Source organism: Cyrtonyx montezumae, unplaced genomic scaffold (assembly GCF_038088225.1).
Source record: "Cyrtonyx montezumae isolate F1298 unplaced genomic scaffold, pur_monq_1.0 scaffold_8, whole genome shotgun sequence".
NCBI lineage: Eukaryota > Metazoa > Chordata > Aves > Galliformes > Odontophoridae > Cyrtonyx > Cyrtonyx montezumae.
This window is the reverse complement of record NW_027072089.1, coordinates 35082988-35102569: the sequence shown is the minus strand read 5'-3', so window position 1 is coordinate 35102569 and position 19582 is coordinate 35082988. Positions and strand designations below refer to the sequence as shown.

The following is a 19582-nucleotide window of genomic DNA, read 5'->3' as shown; positions in this document are numbered from 1 at the left end:
AATAAGACATATAAACTGACTTATAAACTGCAGATGTTTCATAGTGCTCAAGAGAAATGTAATTAAGATTGGCAGTGTGTCATTTCAGCAGGTAATAAGCACCCTTCACATTGAGTGAAGTTCAAAACTATCTCACTGTAGTTTCTTCATTATAAGGATCAGAATTTCTGACTAAGCAGTCAGCAGAAATATTTAAGCTAACCTTTCATGAATTTAACAGTGGGGAGCAGGAGCACAGAGGTACAGTATTTCTCACTTCACTGTACCTGCACTTAGTAAAGCAAAATGAAGCATAGAATAGGTCTACAGATTTACTTAGACACCTGTTTTCTACAACTATTGCCCTGTGTTCTCTCTCAAGACAGAAGTAACTCAGTTGCAAACAGTACAATTCACAGATGTGTGACAATCCTCTCAAATCACTGACATGCATGCGATATGCTACAAGCATGCAACTTGGTAAAGTACAACATCAGATGATTCATATTATCTTACCTTTTTCAATGTGGAATAAAATGATTTGGAATAACTCCAAAATGTTTGAATTGATATAATTATGATGATGTATGCTGTTTGCATATATAACCAGACAAACATGAAATCCTTGGAAGAATCTAATATCTGCATTACAGCTTTCATTAATCATTACTGCACTGTTCATACAATAATTAGAGACAGATTTTTAATTATGTTCTGTAAATTATGCTTACTGATGATTCTGGAGAAGACATAGAATAATAGAACGGCTTAGGTTGAAGGGTACCAGAAAGATCATCTAGGTACAACCCCCTTGCCATTGGCAGGGTTGCCACTCACCAGATCAGGCTGCCCAGGGCCCCATTCAACCTGGCCTTGAATACCTTCAGGGATCAGGAATCCACAGTTTCTCTGGGCAGCCTGTGCCAAGGCCTCACCATCCTTTGAATAAATATTTTTTTCCTAACATTAAACTAAATCTCTCCTCTTTTAGTTTAAAGCCATTCCCATTGTCCTGTCACTATCAGACCATATAAAAGTTGGACTCCCCTCCTGCTTGAAAGCTCTCTTGAAATACTGGAAAACCACAATGAGATCTCCCCACAGTTTTCTCTTCTCCAGGCTGAACTCCCACAACTCCCACAGCCTGTCTTCATAGAAGGCATGCTCCAGCCCTCTGATCACCTTTGTGGCCTTTCTCCAGACCCACTCCAGCAGCTTCACATCCTTCCTGCTCTGGAGGCCCCAGGCTCTTACTCATGACAATTTAATTTAACATATATAACACAATCTGTGCTGCTTTAAAGTCTGACTGTTACAAGTCACATTCATAAAAATATACTAGTGCATACTATAACCATGTATGCGTATTTTCTAGATACACCTGCCCTTCGTTTGCAAGATGTTTTCCATAAGCCTCAACATTTCACATTTGTTTCAATATAATTTTAGATTTGCAGATGGTTCCACACTCCTATTTAGAGAATTTGGTGAAGGAGACACAAATGTGATGAATATCACTGCTAGCACAAGCAGTTCAACAGATGCTCCCCATCACATAGGTAAACTCATTCATCTCATCTTTGAATGACCAAACCCTCAGACTGCAAAACCACAGTTTTGGAACTCTGTAAAGGTACAGCTGGATTAATTTCACTTGCTCATAAAAGCCAGTTCCCCAGACAACTGAAAAACTCAAACTTACTTGCTGCATTGTAGGTGAATGTAAAGCAGACTGGACCTGCATTGGTAGTTGGTTTCCAATGGACTGCTGCATTGAAATTGGCTGGTGCTGCTGGATGTTGAGATGCTGGTGCAGAGGAGGGCTGATCTGAAGTGGTGGTGGTGGGGACACAGCCATGTTTGCTATGGAAACAGTCACTGGCATTTGGTTGTTGGGTTTGGGTGCTATGTTCCTGGGGATATTGGCATGCATAGCAGTGATGTGAGGATTCATTCCTGGTTGTTGGTGGTAGTGGGAGCTTAGGTACAGTGCAGAGTGAGTCTGGGCAGACCCGTGAAACACTGACTGCTTTGAATTCATCATCTGAGGCTGCGGGGAGGCTTTGACATCAACAGGTTCACTGTAGCTCTGGTGGGAAAAACAAGAAACAGACAACATTTAGAAGCTACAAAATGCAGCTGTTCACCTACCTACAGCCTCGGCTGCACAGACAGATCTTTGCACACTTCCCTCCTCTTGGTATTTTTTGGAGTAGATTGAAGGAAAGGAGTATCTGCCAACATCAATGTTCTGAAAAGGTAAGGTAGGATAGTGGAGAACTTCAGTTTTTAAAGAATCTCACCATAAGAAAACACATACCTGGACAATCAAAATGTCTCTGCCCTGGAGTTTGGTTATCATGCTAGAAGAACAGTGAATGCTATTACCTTAAATATTTTCCTTCAGCATTGTGAAAAGAGAGGTTAGCCCCCTGCTTCCTGACCTAGCCTGACATTTTGCTTTTTCAAAACTTGGAACTGGCATCACCGACCTAATAAATTACACAACAAAGAAAACCAAGCTGTCACATTTATTCACACGACATTTTTTACTACTGTTCTCAGATCTGATGGCCTGGCAAAAGTCTGCAGTGATCTTTGACATATAGCTTCTCTGTGCAGTGCCTCATTTCCCTACCTGCAACAGGGATAAGAATTTCAGTGCCCATTACCACAGACATTGACAACTGCAGAAACTGGTTTATCAGTGACATGTAACACTGTGAAGAGGCTCATCCAGTTGTTCTACTGCATTGAATAAATACACTAGTTGATTTTATTGTGAAGTATTCTGTGTTGGGATGCTATGTAGACCTGTATCAAGTATGTTTTGTAAGTTACACATGCAGAAAAAAAATAATGGAAAATTCTGAATAATGTTACTTTTAGCACAATTTCCTCTATAAAATTGGTTCATAAAGTTCTGAAAATCCAGTCTAAACTGATGTCTATATAAATGTTTGACTGCATTAGACACAGGAAAACTATCTTACTACATACTGCGTAGAATAATAGAAAATGCACAGTCTTTCAAAAATTTTATAGTCTATTCTGTATTCTGATATTTTAAAGCTGGTAGTAATAAAAATTTTCCATTAATGGCTGTGCACTTTAATAATATTATTATCTTGAATATACACAACTTGTTATACCTGATTTGTGCTCAGTTTGTTGTTTTCCATACTCTAATTTTCTTACATTTTCTGAGTGCTAACTCTGTGTTCTCAAATAAAGGATGAGAAAATTTAAGAACTAACTCCCATGTTCTTATGGTGAGAATCATAACTTGTAGTTAAGCATACTGGGATTAGTAGCCAGTGAAAGCTGAAACATGCAAGAAAAAGAATGGCAGAAATGTCCCTTCGGAGAAAGAAGTCACTTTGTCAAAACAAGGGCTGAAAGATGCATATATGCCCTTATTCTGTGACCTCTGTGTCATGTTTGCTCAGTTTACAAGTCAGAGTAAGTTTCACGTTACTCTCAGCATTCCAGGGTCAGTGCAGTTGAAAAAAGACAATTTGTATTCTTCCTGACGGATGTAGCATCACCAACAAACCACCAACATGCATGTTACTGAAATAGGTTCATGACACACAGTGACAAAGATGAAAAAGATAACTTTATTCTTCCTATGTAAAACTGCAGTTTCGTTAGTTAAAAAACAAACAAACAAAAAACCTCTTATTTTCTCCAGCAATCTAAGGAAAACTAAATGTGCATCCTAAAACAAATGTAAATTGTCGCCTCTGTGGATCTGCCTGGCTCTGCTCACATGTGACTGTACACATCTGTGATATATATTACATGGATTTTCATAGTATGGAGATGCAGACATAAAAAAATACAGACAGTAAGAGATAAAATTTGAAAATAAGTACATGATCTACCTTTTTTTTTTTATTAGTCCTAAAACGCTAACCTAATGTTTGTGATTATATGAAAAGTAATTTTCTCCCTCTCTTCCCCCTTAAATTTGTAAGATGATCTTGTAAGTATGGAAACAAAGATTGGCAGGTTTGCCAGAATTTCAGAGCTTCAGAAAGTTAGCTAACCCGAGGTGTGGTCAGGACCCTCCCCTTCAGTGTGCTCAGTTCTTTACATATTACAGGACGTCTGTGCTGTGGTATTTCTTGAGAAACTTTAAGTTTTGTTGCGTGCATCACTCCCTCATGAGAACACACTGCCTTTCCACAATGTAGTTGGAGGTCTCTCTGCTCTGAGCAGGGACAACTTGTCTTGCAGTTCCTCAGGTCACCTAGGCTAAACAATTCCTTCTTGTGAGGAGGTATCACAAAGCCTTTGTGGCACTCTGTGACACACTGATATGTACTATAACTACCTATGTTTCACTTGTGACTACAAAGATGCTGCCATGCACCTCTTTAACAAAGACACAGTGAACCTATTTAATTATTGGATAACACTGAGTTCACGCATAAGTGGTGAATACGTGACCCATACTGATAAAATTACAGAGGAATTGGACACTTAGTAGCACATAATAGTTGAAATACCAAATTACGTTAAGAGGAATTGTACAGTCTCTAGCCAGAGATGAAAAATACTTGCTTTACCTCTGAGAAGAATGTCTGCAAAGTGATCAGAGGGGCAGTTCCAATTGTCTCAAGCTGTCAATTAGCTTTCTTTGTATTTCACTATCTTCTGATCCAGTGAGAAGCACAACACTTCAGTTTCAGACCACGTATTTTGCTGTTGCTTAGGTCGCTTTAAATCATATATGTGATCTGAAGCCAAATTATCCAATATTAGTCTAAAGCACATCAATATTATCAGTAACTGGGAATCTTGATAAATGAACCCATTACTAGCTATTCTCCAGCATAGTGCACTTTCAGCTTTTTCTAAGATTGGGTCAGAAACTCCAGATTCTGTAAGTACATATAGGTACTGTCAAATATTTTGACTTGGTTATATAGCTTTACTGTCAAATATATCAAGAGAAGTTTATGGTGCATAAGCTACACTACTATTCCAGGCGCAATTACTACTTTTAGAGGTTTGAATAGGCATAGCATCCATCCAGGAGAGCATCATACAGTCTTAGACAAGGGCAGCACTTTTATTATGGGCAAAGATAGGAATTAAGAAAGAAGGAATTTAATAAGCCAGTATGGGCTTGAAATGCACAGTCATGCTTCATAACTTTGCAGGCTGGTATTCAGTCCATTTAATCTTGTCTTATCCAAGAGGAAGAGCTGGGAAATCATTTTTAAAAGCCTTCTTTGGACAATCTGCTTATAGACAACACAGACACTTTGCATATTTAATTATGTTGCTAGATACGTTTATTTACAGATATGTGTAGCTAATAATCCATACACACAAGCCGTCAAATAATGAAGTCTAATATTTCCTCCTTCTGACAATGACTTCTACCAAACACAATGAAAAACTCTTACCACTACTATCAGAATTATTTTTGTAGACCCACCACTAGAGGGTGACAGAATATTATATTTAGTTAATGGTAGGAAGAGGTACACACGCTAGTGACTTCAAACTAACTTTTCTTTAAAGGTCTTTACACACTTGGAGTGGCTTCTGCATGTTCTTGAGTCCAATTCACAGCTTTGCTCTAAATCTTCCAAGTTCTTGATACACTAGGTGCAGGATTTCTCACAGATCTGCCTTTCCATCTAATATCATCATCTAATATGGTTGTCTAAATAAAAAATAAAAAATAAAAAATAAATAAAAAATAAAAAATAAAAAATAAAAAATAAATCAGAACCTGAAGGCAAGATAGGTTGGCCAAAGCAATGGACTACTATGGAATAAGTACAACTGCTTCATAGGCACTACACAGCAATTTCTACTTGCAACATACATTCAAGGAAGTGTGAGATGATACAGATAAATGATGTTCATCACAGAAAGTCTTAAATGTTGACTATATTACAAAAAGTGCAAAGTTCTATGCCAAAGTTTTGACAAAAATTGCACTCTTCCTTCCAATTCTAGGGCAAAGCAAACCTTCCCATCCACTTTCTACTCCCCTATTGTGTGTCAAAACACAATGATTATATCTACCAAATTTAAGAGATAAATTAGGTTAAGGGGTTAAATATTGCTCACTCAGTTGTGCTATTCTTTCCTAAAGAGAACTACAATGGGACTAATGTCCTTCTGATCATAGACTGAATTAAGGAACAAGGGAGTAAATCAAACTACACTGAGTGCTTCACCCCCAAATTTCCAGCCTGTTCCTGCAACTGAGAACTAACTTTTGACATAGGCATCATGTTCAGCCTGATGTATCAGAGAAATAGCAACAGCCTAGCCTGCAAACTACATAGTTTCCTTCGGGACATTATTTTACTTCCTCTTTGAAAAGTCTATGGTTGTACTTTAAACAATCATCTGTATTTTTGGGTAGCAAAACAGTAGTTGAGACTTAGAGATGGGTTTTGATTCTCTAATTTGTGGCTGCTCTAATTTGTTCTCTACCTTTTGGCTACCACTGGCTCTTCTATTCCCACTTTTGTTGGAACAGAGACAACCTCTATGTCACTGAAAGTAAAGTTAGGACATGCTTTAAGACAGTGGTATTTTAAAGGGCTTTTCCTTAGAGTACTTAAGTTAATGGAAAATCACCTATTAACTTTAATGGAATATGGATCAGAGCCCAACACTGTTACTATAGTATTAGTGTCTGGATCCTCATTTCATTTTTCATGAAAACTACAAAGTAGCTGGTTAACAGGCTGAGATGAATTCCCTATTGATGAGTACTCCTTTTTACCGATATTTAATCAGAAGTACATCTAGAAATTACAAGTGGCTATGCATATGTTATTTTGCCTTTTCAATATGTTAATGCAGTTACTGATAGAAAAGTTGCTAGGAAATAGGACCATACATATAAGTACACATCAGTACACATATATATGTGAACATCTTAAGTTTACATACACATATTCTTACCCTACTCTAACAAATGATACCATAAAATATGTGAATTAAAGAAATACTTCTGCAATAATTTCATTCCAGTAAGCAATACTTGACTGATATTGTTGAGATACAAAATCAAAATCAAAAAGTCAGTATTGTTGCAAATAAGTAACACTGAAAAATGTTATTATTTTCTTTTTTCAACTAATTTCACAAAAAACAGCTGAAGAATCAAATCATCAAAGCTGGAACAATTTAATTTCAGTATTTTGCATACAAAACAACAAAAAAAGTCATTATTAACATCAGCAATTAAGCTCACTTCTATATTAAAATATGCATACGATTTGCAGAGCTGGTGCACACTCAGTAAACATTCCTGGTACTACAGAATGTCTATGGTGTCCTTTAAACATATGCTGAAAGATCTCTTCAAGGGCAAAGACATGAGTCCTATGGTCAGTATGGCCAGTACAAAATTTCTACCAATGTTAGTACCTTTCTCTGTGGGCAAACATAACTTATTCCAACCTCAAAAGATTTTTTGACATAGCCAAAATGGTGTAACATGGTTTTATTTTAAATGAGAAACGTATTCTGTGGGTTTGGCATCCCCTCTACACAGGCAATGAACACATATCATATGAGTGTCGCAAATGTTGGAAAGGATTTAACTCGATTCGAGTTTTAAATGAACACAAGTCATGAGCCAGTGTTGCTGACATACTATCCCTCTACATGAGAGTGCCATGAGCACTAGTGACTGGTGTCCATTCTTGAGCTATGCAGAGAAATTTAACAGTTTTTGGACTCTGTGACCAGAATAAAGGTTACCATTCAGGTAACCGCAGTGATTATGACAGCTGGTACCTGCAAGGTCCAGGCTGTGTAAGCTGTGATCACTTAAGCAGGCCTGATTCAGCTTTAAATGAGTTATCCTCTGTACCATGACACTAAGGAGGTAGATAGAAGGAAATTGGCTGAATATTTATGCAGCTTCTACAGAGCTTACCTAAGCTTAACTTTGCATCTGTTGTCTTCGCTTTCTCTTTGGTGGAAGGAACATCTTGAATTCTTTATTCTCAGCTTTTCTGTGTTCACACAATCCTGTCTGTTCTTAACGTTTTTGACATTTCAGGTCACCTCCAACCCTAAGCCTGTCCTTGAGAAGAATCTTTTCTTCTAACTTACATGGGCTCAGCCATCTGATTAATACCAATGTGATGCTGTTTACGAAGGAATGACTTCTGTCTGGCACTGCTCTCTCCTTGCTGCTTAGCTCTTTAACTACTTCAGAGATTCCTTTCACTTAACTCTATTCACTCCGGCAGAGAATTCATATGCATATTTATAATACAGCTGCTTTCCTACTTAAGTCACAAGAGGCTCTTAGAAAATGATTTCATATTTTCATTTTTCAAATTTCATATTTTGTTAATTCCAGTCACCTACTGCAATAATACTGGTGACTCTAGAGAGTTCAGAAGCTTTTGACACATTTCTGATGTTTCAGAACAAAAGAGTAAGCCATGAGTTGTCATCTATAATTAGCTGAGTTGGCTCAGAAGAACTTCTTCAAATCTAAATATATATTTTGTCATTATCTGCAGGGGATTGTCATGGATTCATTCAGGGTATGCAAGTAAAAATGGATGTTTTATGAATGTAACCTGGATACATGTGATAAAGGATATGCAACTTTAATTTGATACAAATGTTTTAATTCCCAAAATGGAAGCACTAGTCTAATAGTGAAAACAAGTTTTATTAACTCACTTTAAAAATAAACAGAATTGCTTCCCAGATCAACAAATGGTTTCTCAAAGGCTCAAGAAGTTTCTGCCATTTGAGGCTGAAGTGATGCTAAGGCATTGCTGGGTTTTTGCAGTGCTGAATGTAAAGCTTTGCATGATTTTCTCTCAAATACAATCATGGCATTAGCTTATATCTATTTTGTTTTTTTTTTCCAGCTGTGGTAGATCGTCACTTTCTTTCCTAGACAAGAAATTGGTTTGATCTGTGCTATTATCAGATTAGACACTTGTTTTATTGATATGTTCACTTACCATATATTCTAATAATTCGCACGCATGCACATGCATAATTTTATTTATGATTCCTTGAAAATTTCTGGTTATATCATAATGATCACAGAAACATGAAGCTTCTCCCATAACAGCCTTGCATCATAGCTTTCCCAGCTAGAGATTCTAATGTTTACTGAAGAAAAGTAAAAGCTGTAGATGCATGTCATAGTTCTGCTTTTCTGTTTTGTTTTAATGGAAGCATTGCGAGTTACCTGGCAGCACTTTAATAGCTACAAACAAAACAAAACAAAGCTCATTCATCAAACACAGCCATGTCTTTTCTTTATTCTTTCCATGTTGCTTTCACTGAGAGCAACCCAAGCTGTTTTCCAAAATTCCAGAACATCTGCATGTACTGGCGCTAGATAAAATACAGGAATCTGTTGTCACAGAATGCAGAAAGCAGGTGCCTTTGCCAGCAGCAGAAAGGTTGCTGCACTTGTACACAATAGCCAGCTGATTAAAGCCCTGACCAACAGACAAAACAGGTCACTCTTCTATTCTGTCAAGAGATATTCAGTACTGTATTTCCAAAAGAAATGTCCTAAACCCTGGCAGCTGCTTATTTCAAGGAGAGGGCTGGGGTATTGTGTTCCCCAACATTTGAAGCTTGTCCTCTATGCAGAAAAGAATTTGAGACTAATTGGGCCACTAGAAATAAATCATGGAGGGAGTACACCTATGCATTCACATTTAATTAGGAGTAGGGTGAAGCACGATCTGGGAGAGCTGACATATTATGCCTTTTTGTCTTTTGTGGCATGTGCTCTCACCATACACATGTGAAACAGGAAATTAATACCATCAAGTTCACTGGTTGGTTTTGGTTTTCCTAATTCTTTTTTTAATAAACATGGTCTCCAATTTCATACAAGCATAGAATCCTTAGAGCTGGAAGGGGCCTTTAAAGGTTGCCTAGTCCAACTCCCTTGCAATGAACAGGGACATCCACAGCTAGATCAAGTTGCCCAGGGCTTGATCCAGCCTGACCTTGAAAGTCTCCAGGGATGGGACATCCACCACATTTCTTGGCAACCTGTTCCAGTGTCTCACCACCCTCACTTAAAAAGACCTTTCCCTTACATCTAACCTAAATCTAACATAAATCTACCCTCTTTAAGCTTGAAACCATTTCCCTTTGTTCTGTCTCCCTACTAAAGAGTCTGTCCCCTCCTTTCCTCTAGCTTCCATACTGAAACATCATCAGGTCACTTCAAAGCCTTCTCTTCTCCATAGGTTCATAGGTTCATAAGGTTGGAAAGGACCTACAAGATCATCTAGTCCAACCATCCTCCTATCACTATCCCTACCCAACTACTACTAAATCAAATCCCTTAGCAAATCCATGCTGATCAGCCCCAGCTCTTTCAGCCTGTTCTCGTAGGAGAGGTGTTCAATCTTTGGATCATTTTTGTGGGCCTTCTCTGGATGTGCTCCAACAGGTCTACACCTCTCCTGTACTGAGGACTCAACATCTGGATGCAGATTTTACTTTATACAACTAGTTCAATCTTTTCTGTATGTACTCACTGAGTCCTAAAAGATCTTGTAAAGAACTTAGGCTGTTCAAACACAAAACTATAGAATTAAGGATCAGCTCAATTTGAAGTGATCTCAAAAGATTATAGGGTCCAACCTTTCCAGGAAGGAGGGAGCCCAGAAGAGATTATCTAGCACCCTGTACAGCTGCATCTTGAAATCCTCCCATGATGGGGGATCAACCACATCCCTGGAGAGGCTGTTGCAGTGATTGTTCTAAACAATACTATACATGTTGCACTGACATTTTGGCTGTCTGGAAAATCTCCGTTTAGAAATCACTGTGCTAAAGACATTATGGCAATGCCAGTCTTGCTAGATACTTCCTTTATGTTTTTTAATGAAAAGTAATTGCAAAGTGGTGGACTAGGAAAGCTAAACGTGTCATATAGTTCAAGGAGAAATGTTACATGACCAAAGGATTGGCACTGTCCACAAAACTGAAAAATGTCTAATGTATTGTAATGTCACGTGAGGATACTGCTTTGACACTTCTGAAATGCACTTGAGTATTTGGAATTAATAATTTGGAATAATATTCTCCTTGCTGTTAAAATCTGTCTGCATGAAACTGAAGTAGAGTCACTGTACAGAAAAGAATTAAAAAAATAATTTAGTCAGAGAGAACAAAAAGGGAAGAGGAATCATCTTTGTATTATTTAAATAGTTAAACTCCCGCTGGTATATTCAACATATGTATTATGCATATTAAATACATAATACGCCTTTATGTTTTATAAACGTGCATAGATGTATGCATGTAATATTTAACATATACTTGTATATATTTGTGTTCAATATATATACTTGAAAGATGCAGCAAAAACTCTAATGTCAGCCAGAAAAAAGGCTGGTTTAGCCAGAAAAAAGTGCTTGTTTTATGAAAAAGTAAAATTGCAATTCACAGCATTTTATGTAATGCTGTACAAATTACCAGATACCAGAGACTGCATTTCTGGACCTGAATAGTACTAAAAGTTGCAACTAAGGGCAAATATAAAGACACTCGTTTACAATGCAAAGGCTTAGTCAGTACTATAAGCAATATGGCAATCTGCATAGCAGAAGATATAATGCTTTGTAATGTAATTTTAACTTTACATATCAATTCCTCCTCACATGAACAATCTCAACTACAGAGTCATTAATTAAAGTCTTTATAAAACAGGAGAAAAATATAGGAAATACACTGATTAATTAAGTGTGCAATAATGCTTAGCTGACATATTCACACAATTTTATGTTTTTTACTGGGTGATAGCTCTGTTTTATAAAGACATCACTAAGATATTCAGAATGTATTAGAGATGGGCTGGCACTCCTGCTTTGAAGTTGTTGGAGACACTTTCATTCTTTTCAGTTATGGTTGCATCAAAGAACACAACTAATATCCCATTTTCACCTTAGGGCCCAGGACACAAAGCAATGTCACCGTTATTCTGTTGTCACTCAGAGACTCAGAAATCTCTGACAAAGTGGCCTCGCCACTTTGCCACCACGCCTCAGTTATTTATAAACCTGGATCAGGTCCCCTCTCAGTCTTCTTTTCTCAAGGCTAAAGAGACCTAATTCACTTAGCCTTTCTTCATAGGGGAGATCCTCTAGCCACCATCCTTGTGGCCCTGCGCTGGACTCTTTCCAAGAAATCCCTGTCTTTTTTGTACTGGGGAGCCCAGAACTGGACACAGTACTCCAGATGAGGCCTCACCAGGGCAGAGTAGAGGGGGAGGATCACCTCCCTTGACCTGCTGGCCACGCTCTTTATAATGCATCCCAGAATGCCATTGGCCCTCCTGGCCACGAGGGCACACTGCTGGCTCATGGTCAACCTGTCGTCCATCAGGACACCCAGGTCCCTCTCTGCAGAGCTCCTGTCCAGCAGCTCATCCTCCAGCCTGTACTGGTGCATGCAATTATTACTCCCTAGGTGCAAGACTCAGCATGGCTTATGCCCATTCTTTTGCTTCTCAGGAAAAAATGATCTTGAAAATAAACACAGAAAAATCACACACTTATACAAATCCCACATTCACTGGTTCTTTACAAACAGGCAATAATTCATGAAAAAAGTGGCAGAATCAGAACCCAAAAGATAGCAGATTGTTAGAACTACTGCTTAGGGCCATGTGAGGTACATGCTGAGCCAGAGACAGGGAACCTGAAGCAGAGAAAGAAGAACTGAACAGTTGCTACCACTCCTCGCGGGCAGAGCTCTCTGTGAGGGAGAATGAAGAAAGTTTGATAGCTGGGTAACTCCTATCATCTGGATATCAAGCAGATGTGATGTGAAGCATCATTTAATATCTCATAGCTGCCAGCCAGCTGACTCTGAATTCACTCGAACTCCAAACACAGAAGGTATAATATTACTCACATACCATGAAAAATGAAGTTTTAGATATCCCAAGTGAGACACTCAAACTTGCTCAAAATTTCATTTCATTATGTTTTAGCTGTGTTCGAAAATGTGGACAATATAAACTTCAAGCTCCAGAATATTACTGAGAAGAGGAATTCACTTATTATTATTATTATTTTTAATACTAAAATGCTTCTGGACTGAGAGGAACAGAAAATCCTACAAAGAAGCACCTTCAAGCAATATGCAGTAAATACAACACTGAGACACCCAGAGTGAATAGCTGTAGAAACATTTAGAAGTTGTACTGAGGGACATGGTTTTGCAGAAAATATTGATGAGAAGTGGACAGTCAGACTGGATGAACTTGGAGGTCTTTTCCAGTCTTTGGGATTTTATGATTTCTATGGTTCTATGTAAGTATATGAAATGCAACTCAAATAGTAAGGTATAACACATAAAAGAAACTAAGTGAGCAAATCATTAATATTGTAATAGAGCATTTTTGGAGAAGTTGTATTACTTCTGGCATGTCTTAACTTTTGAGATTGAGGCCTTGTAATATTAATAATATTCTCTAAATATAGCTTTTATGGATGATAATATAACACATAGAAAAGAGCAGATGGACTCCAAACAATCTTAATAATATATTATATCTATTTCTTCATGCTCATATGCATATTTTAAAACTAAAACTCTTCTGGTACTGCATAAATATTTAATAATGATAACTTAGAATATACTGATATAATATTGCATCTGAGTATTTTACATCCATATTCCAAAATGGAGTTGCTTTAGTTACATGGCAGCTCTGTTGGATTCATTGAGCGTGTTCATGAGAGAAAGCAAATAGTACTCAGCTTCATTAAGTTTATATTTTGATACTTTCCACACTAGAGGAAAACATTACATTATGGGCAGAATTTAAATAATTGCTTAAAAGTTAAGAAAATGCTTCACTGCTTTTCTAACAACGAATTTAAACATATGCACAATGGCTTCACGCAATGAACAGACCCACAATCTTTTATTTCTTTTTTCCTATAAACAAATCTCAGAAAATGCCACAATGTACTTTTTTCCCCCCCAGATAATAGAAAACAAAATAAAAATCTAAGTTTTTCTATATTTACCTTTTCAAAGCTATATACAGTTTTATACAAACAGAACATGATGTACTGAATAATGACTTGCATGCTATTTCCACAAATGCTTCATGCATATCTTCAAAACCTTCTGAAATATTTTAAGCTTTTTAGACCTGTCTTTTGGCGATAAGTATGATCTTTCAAATGAATTTATTTGCCTGCATGAGTATTTCTAGAACCATACAGCCCTAAAACAGAAATTATAGGTATCTTGTAAATGCCTTTAACTAATGCAATTGTATTTATGATGGTAGGTACAAAATTTAAGTACTTAAGATGCATCTTAAAAAAAAAAAGAATGGGATACTACCCATATTTAAGACTTTTAAATTCAGCACAAACCCTTAGCAAGTACTAAGATAATGTAGAAATATTCACAAAAGCTCCTTGCATGGATAATCATATGGGGTTTTCACTGAAAATGTGCAAAAATTCATGTAACATACAAGAGAAGTAGAGTGCAGGACTAACCTCTCCAAGTATTTAAAACTAATAAAAAGTTCTACTCGTGTCATGTATGCTAGTCATTCATAATGTCATCTGTAAGCCTAAAATGAAGACTATTTATGAAGGAGTGAAGTATATCCAGATTTGTTTTGAACAAATCTGCTGTGTTTCTGAAGTTGCTCAACTGTTTTTTCACACTGGCACATTGTGTGTTTCAAAGTTTATTGCAAGTTTTAAACAGCCTTTTTTCAAATTAATGGGCACTAAGAATGCTTGCATATATATAGATCAAGGGCTGTGAGGTCCTGGCACAGACAGCCCAGAGAAGTTGTGGGTATCTCAACCCTGGAGCAGTTCAAGGCCACATTACACAGGGCCCTGGGCATCCTGAACTGGTGGGGAGGCAGCCCTTTCCATGGCAGGGGTTTGGAACTAGATCTTTAAGGTCCCTTCCAACCCAAGCCATTCTGTAATTCAGTCATATAAAAAGGTGCTACTAGATGTGTGCTGGTGTTATGCAGGTGTTCAACTGCAAGAGCCTTATGGTGACCTATGTTGTGCTCACATAAATTTCTTGCTGGATATAAAATGGAAATTCACAGTTTCAATTGAAAAGTTGCTATGTAAGATGAACTTGACTTTTTGGATACTGTGACTAGAAAGGAAAAAAAAATCTTAAAGAAAAACAAACAAAAAAGGCATTTTATGTATGATGTGGTTTTTCCCTCATAGGTAGAATGATGTCTGCTTGGCATGGCACATTTTTAATCTATTTGACATGCCAAACAAGACAATGGCACAGACTTTTTACTGGAATTTCCTTCCTCTGACTGTAATGATACTCCCAACCTGGAGGAGTGCTGTCACTACGATCAGAAAGGAAAGAGTATCTGTTCATGGAGAGATTACTGCTTTTTCTGAGCATTTGCTCAGAGGATAGATGTCCTAATTTTACGGTGATAACAAATAAAGCTCTTTGCACTAAATACTACATTGCTCTCAGCGCCATAAAAATGCTGAAAATGCTTTGCAATATGTCGCCATATATATGTATACATATATATATTGTATGTTACCTTGGATACAAGGCTTGCTCTGTAGGCAGCTAACTGCTTCAGATATTCCTTCTTGGCAGCTTCAGTTTTCTTTTTGTATACCTAAAAACAAAGAATGTCATGTTGGTAAATTAATCTGGTTTTGTTTTTATATATCACAGGTGTGTCTCATGCATCTTCATAAAGTCTTTCTAAGTAAACATCCTTTCCTTCTCATGTATTCTAAAGAGTGAAATAATAAACAACAAATATTTAATGAAAATATTGTTTCAAGTGTGAAACACCCTTTAACTACTCGGTAGTACTAAAAAAACACTATCAATTGTAGCATCCCGGGTTTAATTCTTCAAAGCTAAATGCAGGGCATACTTGCAAATGGGACGTTTAGGGAGAGTGGCTCCACTGGCTCCTACTTGTGATAACAGTTAAAAGTCTCTGGAGAAGTTAAGAACGCTCTGGAGGACATGTGAGACAAATGAAGAAGGAAATAATGGCATCACAGAGATCCACCAAGTGGCCTTCTCTCTTCACTGGAAAAACTGTTGCTGGCAGTCAAAGAAGCCTTATGGAACTGCTAAGGATTACAAATGTTAGTCATTATCCCAGTCTTGATCCCATATCATTCTAATTAACTTCTCAGGAGCATAAATCTATTTCTGAACATTTCTCTCAACTCACTAAATTATTTTAAATGCGGCATGCACACAATCTTATAATAAATTAAAAAGCCTTGAGAGCCACTTCAGTATTACCCAAATTTCAAGATCAAAGATCATCTGCAGGACATGGCAGGACTTCATCACGTTACAGTAACATGATGTTACAAAAGTGTACATAGGGTTGAAAGTTCTCAAGAGAAGAATGAGTTTCTGACCTGTGCAGCCCAGCTAATGACTTGCTGTTAGTGATGTCAGTGGCAAATTCAGGAACAGGCCAGAATTTCTGTTGGCAGTAATCTGGTGTTTTGTTAGTTCATTTGCTTGGTTGGTTGGTTGTTTTTCTGAAAGGATAGATTTTGGACCTACCCTCATAATTAAGTTGGATTAACTCTTATCCTTCCATGTTGTAGAAAAAAGCTTAAAAATGAAAAAATTGAAGCTTTTATACAAAATGTGTTGGTGAAAAATGTTTTTTTTGTTTCACCAATGTTATGCTTTCAGGAACAATCCTCAGATATGGGCTGCAAAACTGACTGAAAGGATTAAAGGTTTTTCTTTCCAGGGAAGCAAAAGATCATAATAGAAACAGAGAGGTCTTAGGCTTCTAAAACTGTAAACATAGAGAGGAAAAGTAATTGGTTTTAGCTGTGCAACTGTATCTGTGCCCTCTTGTAATTTCTCCAGATTAAGATAAATATATAGTGTTGGCTGATCTCCTATTGTTTTGTACAAAAAATAGTAGCAATTTGCTTTTTAAGTTGTAATCACTTGTGATTATTAGGGGAATGTATAGACTGCTTTGTAAATGAATAAAAAATTAGTCAACAATATGTTCTTATCTGCTAAAACAAATTTAGCTTGACCTACAGTACAAAGACTAAGTTATAGAGCTTTTAATGTTGCAATCCCTCTGCAATGCTCTGATATCCAGTTTAAAAAACACATCTGAACAAAGAATTTTACACAGAATAATGATCTTCAAAAGATCATGTATCTACTGCTTCCACAATGGGTTTTATTTCCTATTACATAAATATAAAAAATATATGCTCCTGCTGTGCACTTACAGTCACAGCATATTGAAAGAGTCCCCTGGGACCTGACTTTTCCCTCAAATAATCATATTGTTTGAGGTTAACTCAGTAATATGAAGCTAACAACAATTCTGCAAAGTTCCAACTAAAACATCACTACTTTATAGGAAGTATAGCCCTCCTTTCTTGTGTCTTTTGGTGAGACAGTAATAATCAAACGAACACCATGTCCTCAATTTCAAGGCTGACATTAATTATGCCAAAGAAAGTCATTATGGCAAAAATGTTCATGCTGGATAGAAAAAGGTTTTTGATGACTCTAGCTTATTTTCTTGGCTTGCATTAGCCAGAATGGCCCTTGCAGGTTCACTTGCCTGGAGGGCAATATCTTGATGCTGATGTTCTTTTCAAGACACTCACTGTCTAGGCAAAATACAAGTGGGTTGATGATCTTCACATTAGTTTTGGAAATTCTGATTGGTCCTTGCTTATTATAAAAAATTAGTTTCTATAAAAATCAGTAAGATTTGCTTGTCTTAGGGTTTGTTCATTTTCATGAATAACCAGGTCTGGCTGTCAGTATTCTTTGCATATAGATGCAAATAAGTGTGGCCCTTGTAATGGATATTGTTTAAGTGAGTTTGTGCTAGATTGGACTTGTACTAGGTGCTTATGAAGACATAGCAAGAAGGGAGTGTTCTCAGCATTTGTACCTAATACAGGTAGAAGCAAGTCAGCTGCCCTTCCCAACCACTTTATTTTACTTTCTTTTCCACAACTGCAAGAATTTTCAGCCCTCCAGCTTAAATGGTTTTGTTTTGTTATAACAGTAACAGAGTTCCATCCTTATGGTGCTTTTGGGGAGGAAAAAGGCTTGTGTCATCATTTAAATGTGCTCTAGAAAATGGCTGAATCGTGTTTTGTATTCTATCGTGTTTTGTATTTAAGACAGTCCCAAATTCTGAAACATGCAATTTCTAAAAATACACTTACCACTCTTCCTGTATCAAGAATCCTATTTCTGTTCTTTTGTTTATCTATAGTGTCTAATGGTAATATTTAATTCTATTTTTGATATCTCAGAAATCTATTGTATGAGGGCATTTTCTTTTCCTTCCTCAAGCAAGTAACAATTGTTAAATAAGTAACTTGACAGAAGCATATATATACAGAATTAAGTAATTCCTAGCTTGTTTTAATTCAATTAACATTATAATTGAATGCTGATTGATTGTCATTCAGGCAGTAAAGGCCCATTCTGATTTAGCTGCAGATTTTTTTTCTTACACTGTATTTTATTTTTTCCATTGTCCAAGTTGTGGAAATTGAATGTTGGAAGAAAAAACATCATTTCTGTATATATAGGGTGGATCACCTTTATTTATTCTTATTCTCTTCAGCTAGTTTGAGCAACCCCAAACCATCACAATTGCATTAATTTGTCCACAAATGGAAACTGCTGGCATTCTTTTCCTACTGTGCTTCACGAATGCAAATTCACACAGCATAATACATAGGTTCTTAATTTACTATCTAATTACATTTCCCAAGTACACCCACTAAGGTGGCTTCAAGTTCCCTTACGCTGTTAAACACAGCATGCGGGAGTATAGAAAAAGGCATTTTCCATGAGAAATATGAAACTCCACCTTGTGTGTATAAGCACAGAAGACAGCATTTGACCTATACCCTGAACCTCCAGTGGTAACATAGCAGCCTGGTACCAGCTCACAGACCACTGCACTGGCATCCTTTATGTTCAGTTCCCTATGGTGATCATATACATGCTGTAACTACACTGAGGGCTGAACTCTATTAAATAGCAATAAACATCCTTAATCTGGCTGCCCCAAAGTTTTCCTTGGAGATAGATGAGATGTGGGTTATACGGTTAGCCACATGTACTCACAAATACCAAATTTACCAAATCAAAACTACAGTAGAATATCTGCACTTCTATTTTATGATGCCAACTTCTGGTTATGTTTTCCTTCGTGTGTTTTAGCTGCTGCATAATTCTTGTCTTCCTAGGTCACAAATTCCTTCAGGCAGGCTTTGTGTCTCCTGAGCTATTTTGTGTGTTGGATGATATGAAACTCGTTGTTGATATATATAATGGAAATATACCTGTACTGCCATGAGCCAAATGTTTATTCTGGTTAGCCACCTTTTCCCAATGAACATCCTCACAACTTGCTTGTGTAGGACTATCAACATACTGAAACAAACACTGCAGCTTGAGCCCTATGTTGTCCAATGTGGCTTTGCACCCTTCTTCCTTCAGGGGAACAGCACGTGAATATCTCCAAACCTACTTTTGGTTTTAAGTATCAGGTTCAAATGGAAGAAGGAAC

At 37.1% G+C, this 19582-nt stretch overlaps 1 protein-coding gene across 2 annotated transcripts in view; it reads right to left on the bottom strand.

The window, feature by feature from the left end:
- Positions 1 to 19582, bottom strand: part of TOX (thymocyte selection associated high mobility group box) — a 223847-nt gene that overhangs the window by 10334 nt on the left and 193931 nt on the right. For both annotated transcript variants that reach the window (XM_065751909.1, XM_065751910.1), the window contains 2 exons: positions 15557 to 15637; positions 1682 to 2068 (listed from right to left, as the gene is read on the bottom strand). In XM_065751909.1, coding sequence (XP_065607981.1) covers positions 1682 to 2068; positions 15557 to 15637 — 468 coding nt within the window. The remainder of the gene's footprint in view (positions 1 to 1681; positions 2069 to 15556; positions 15638 to 19582) is intronic.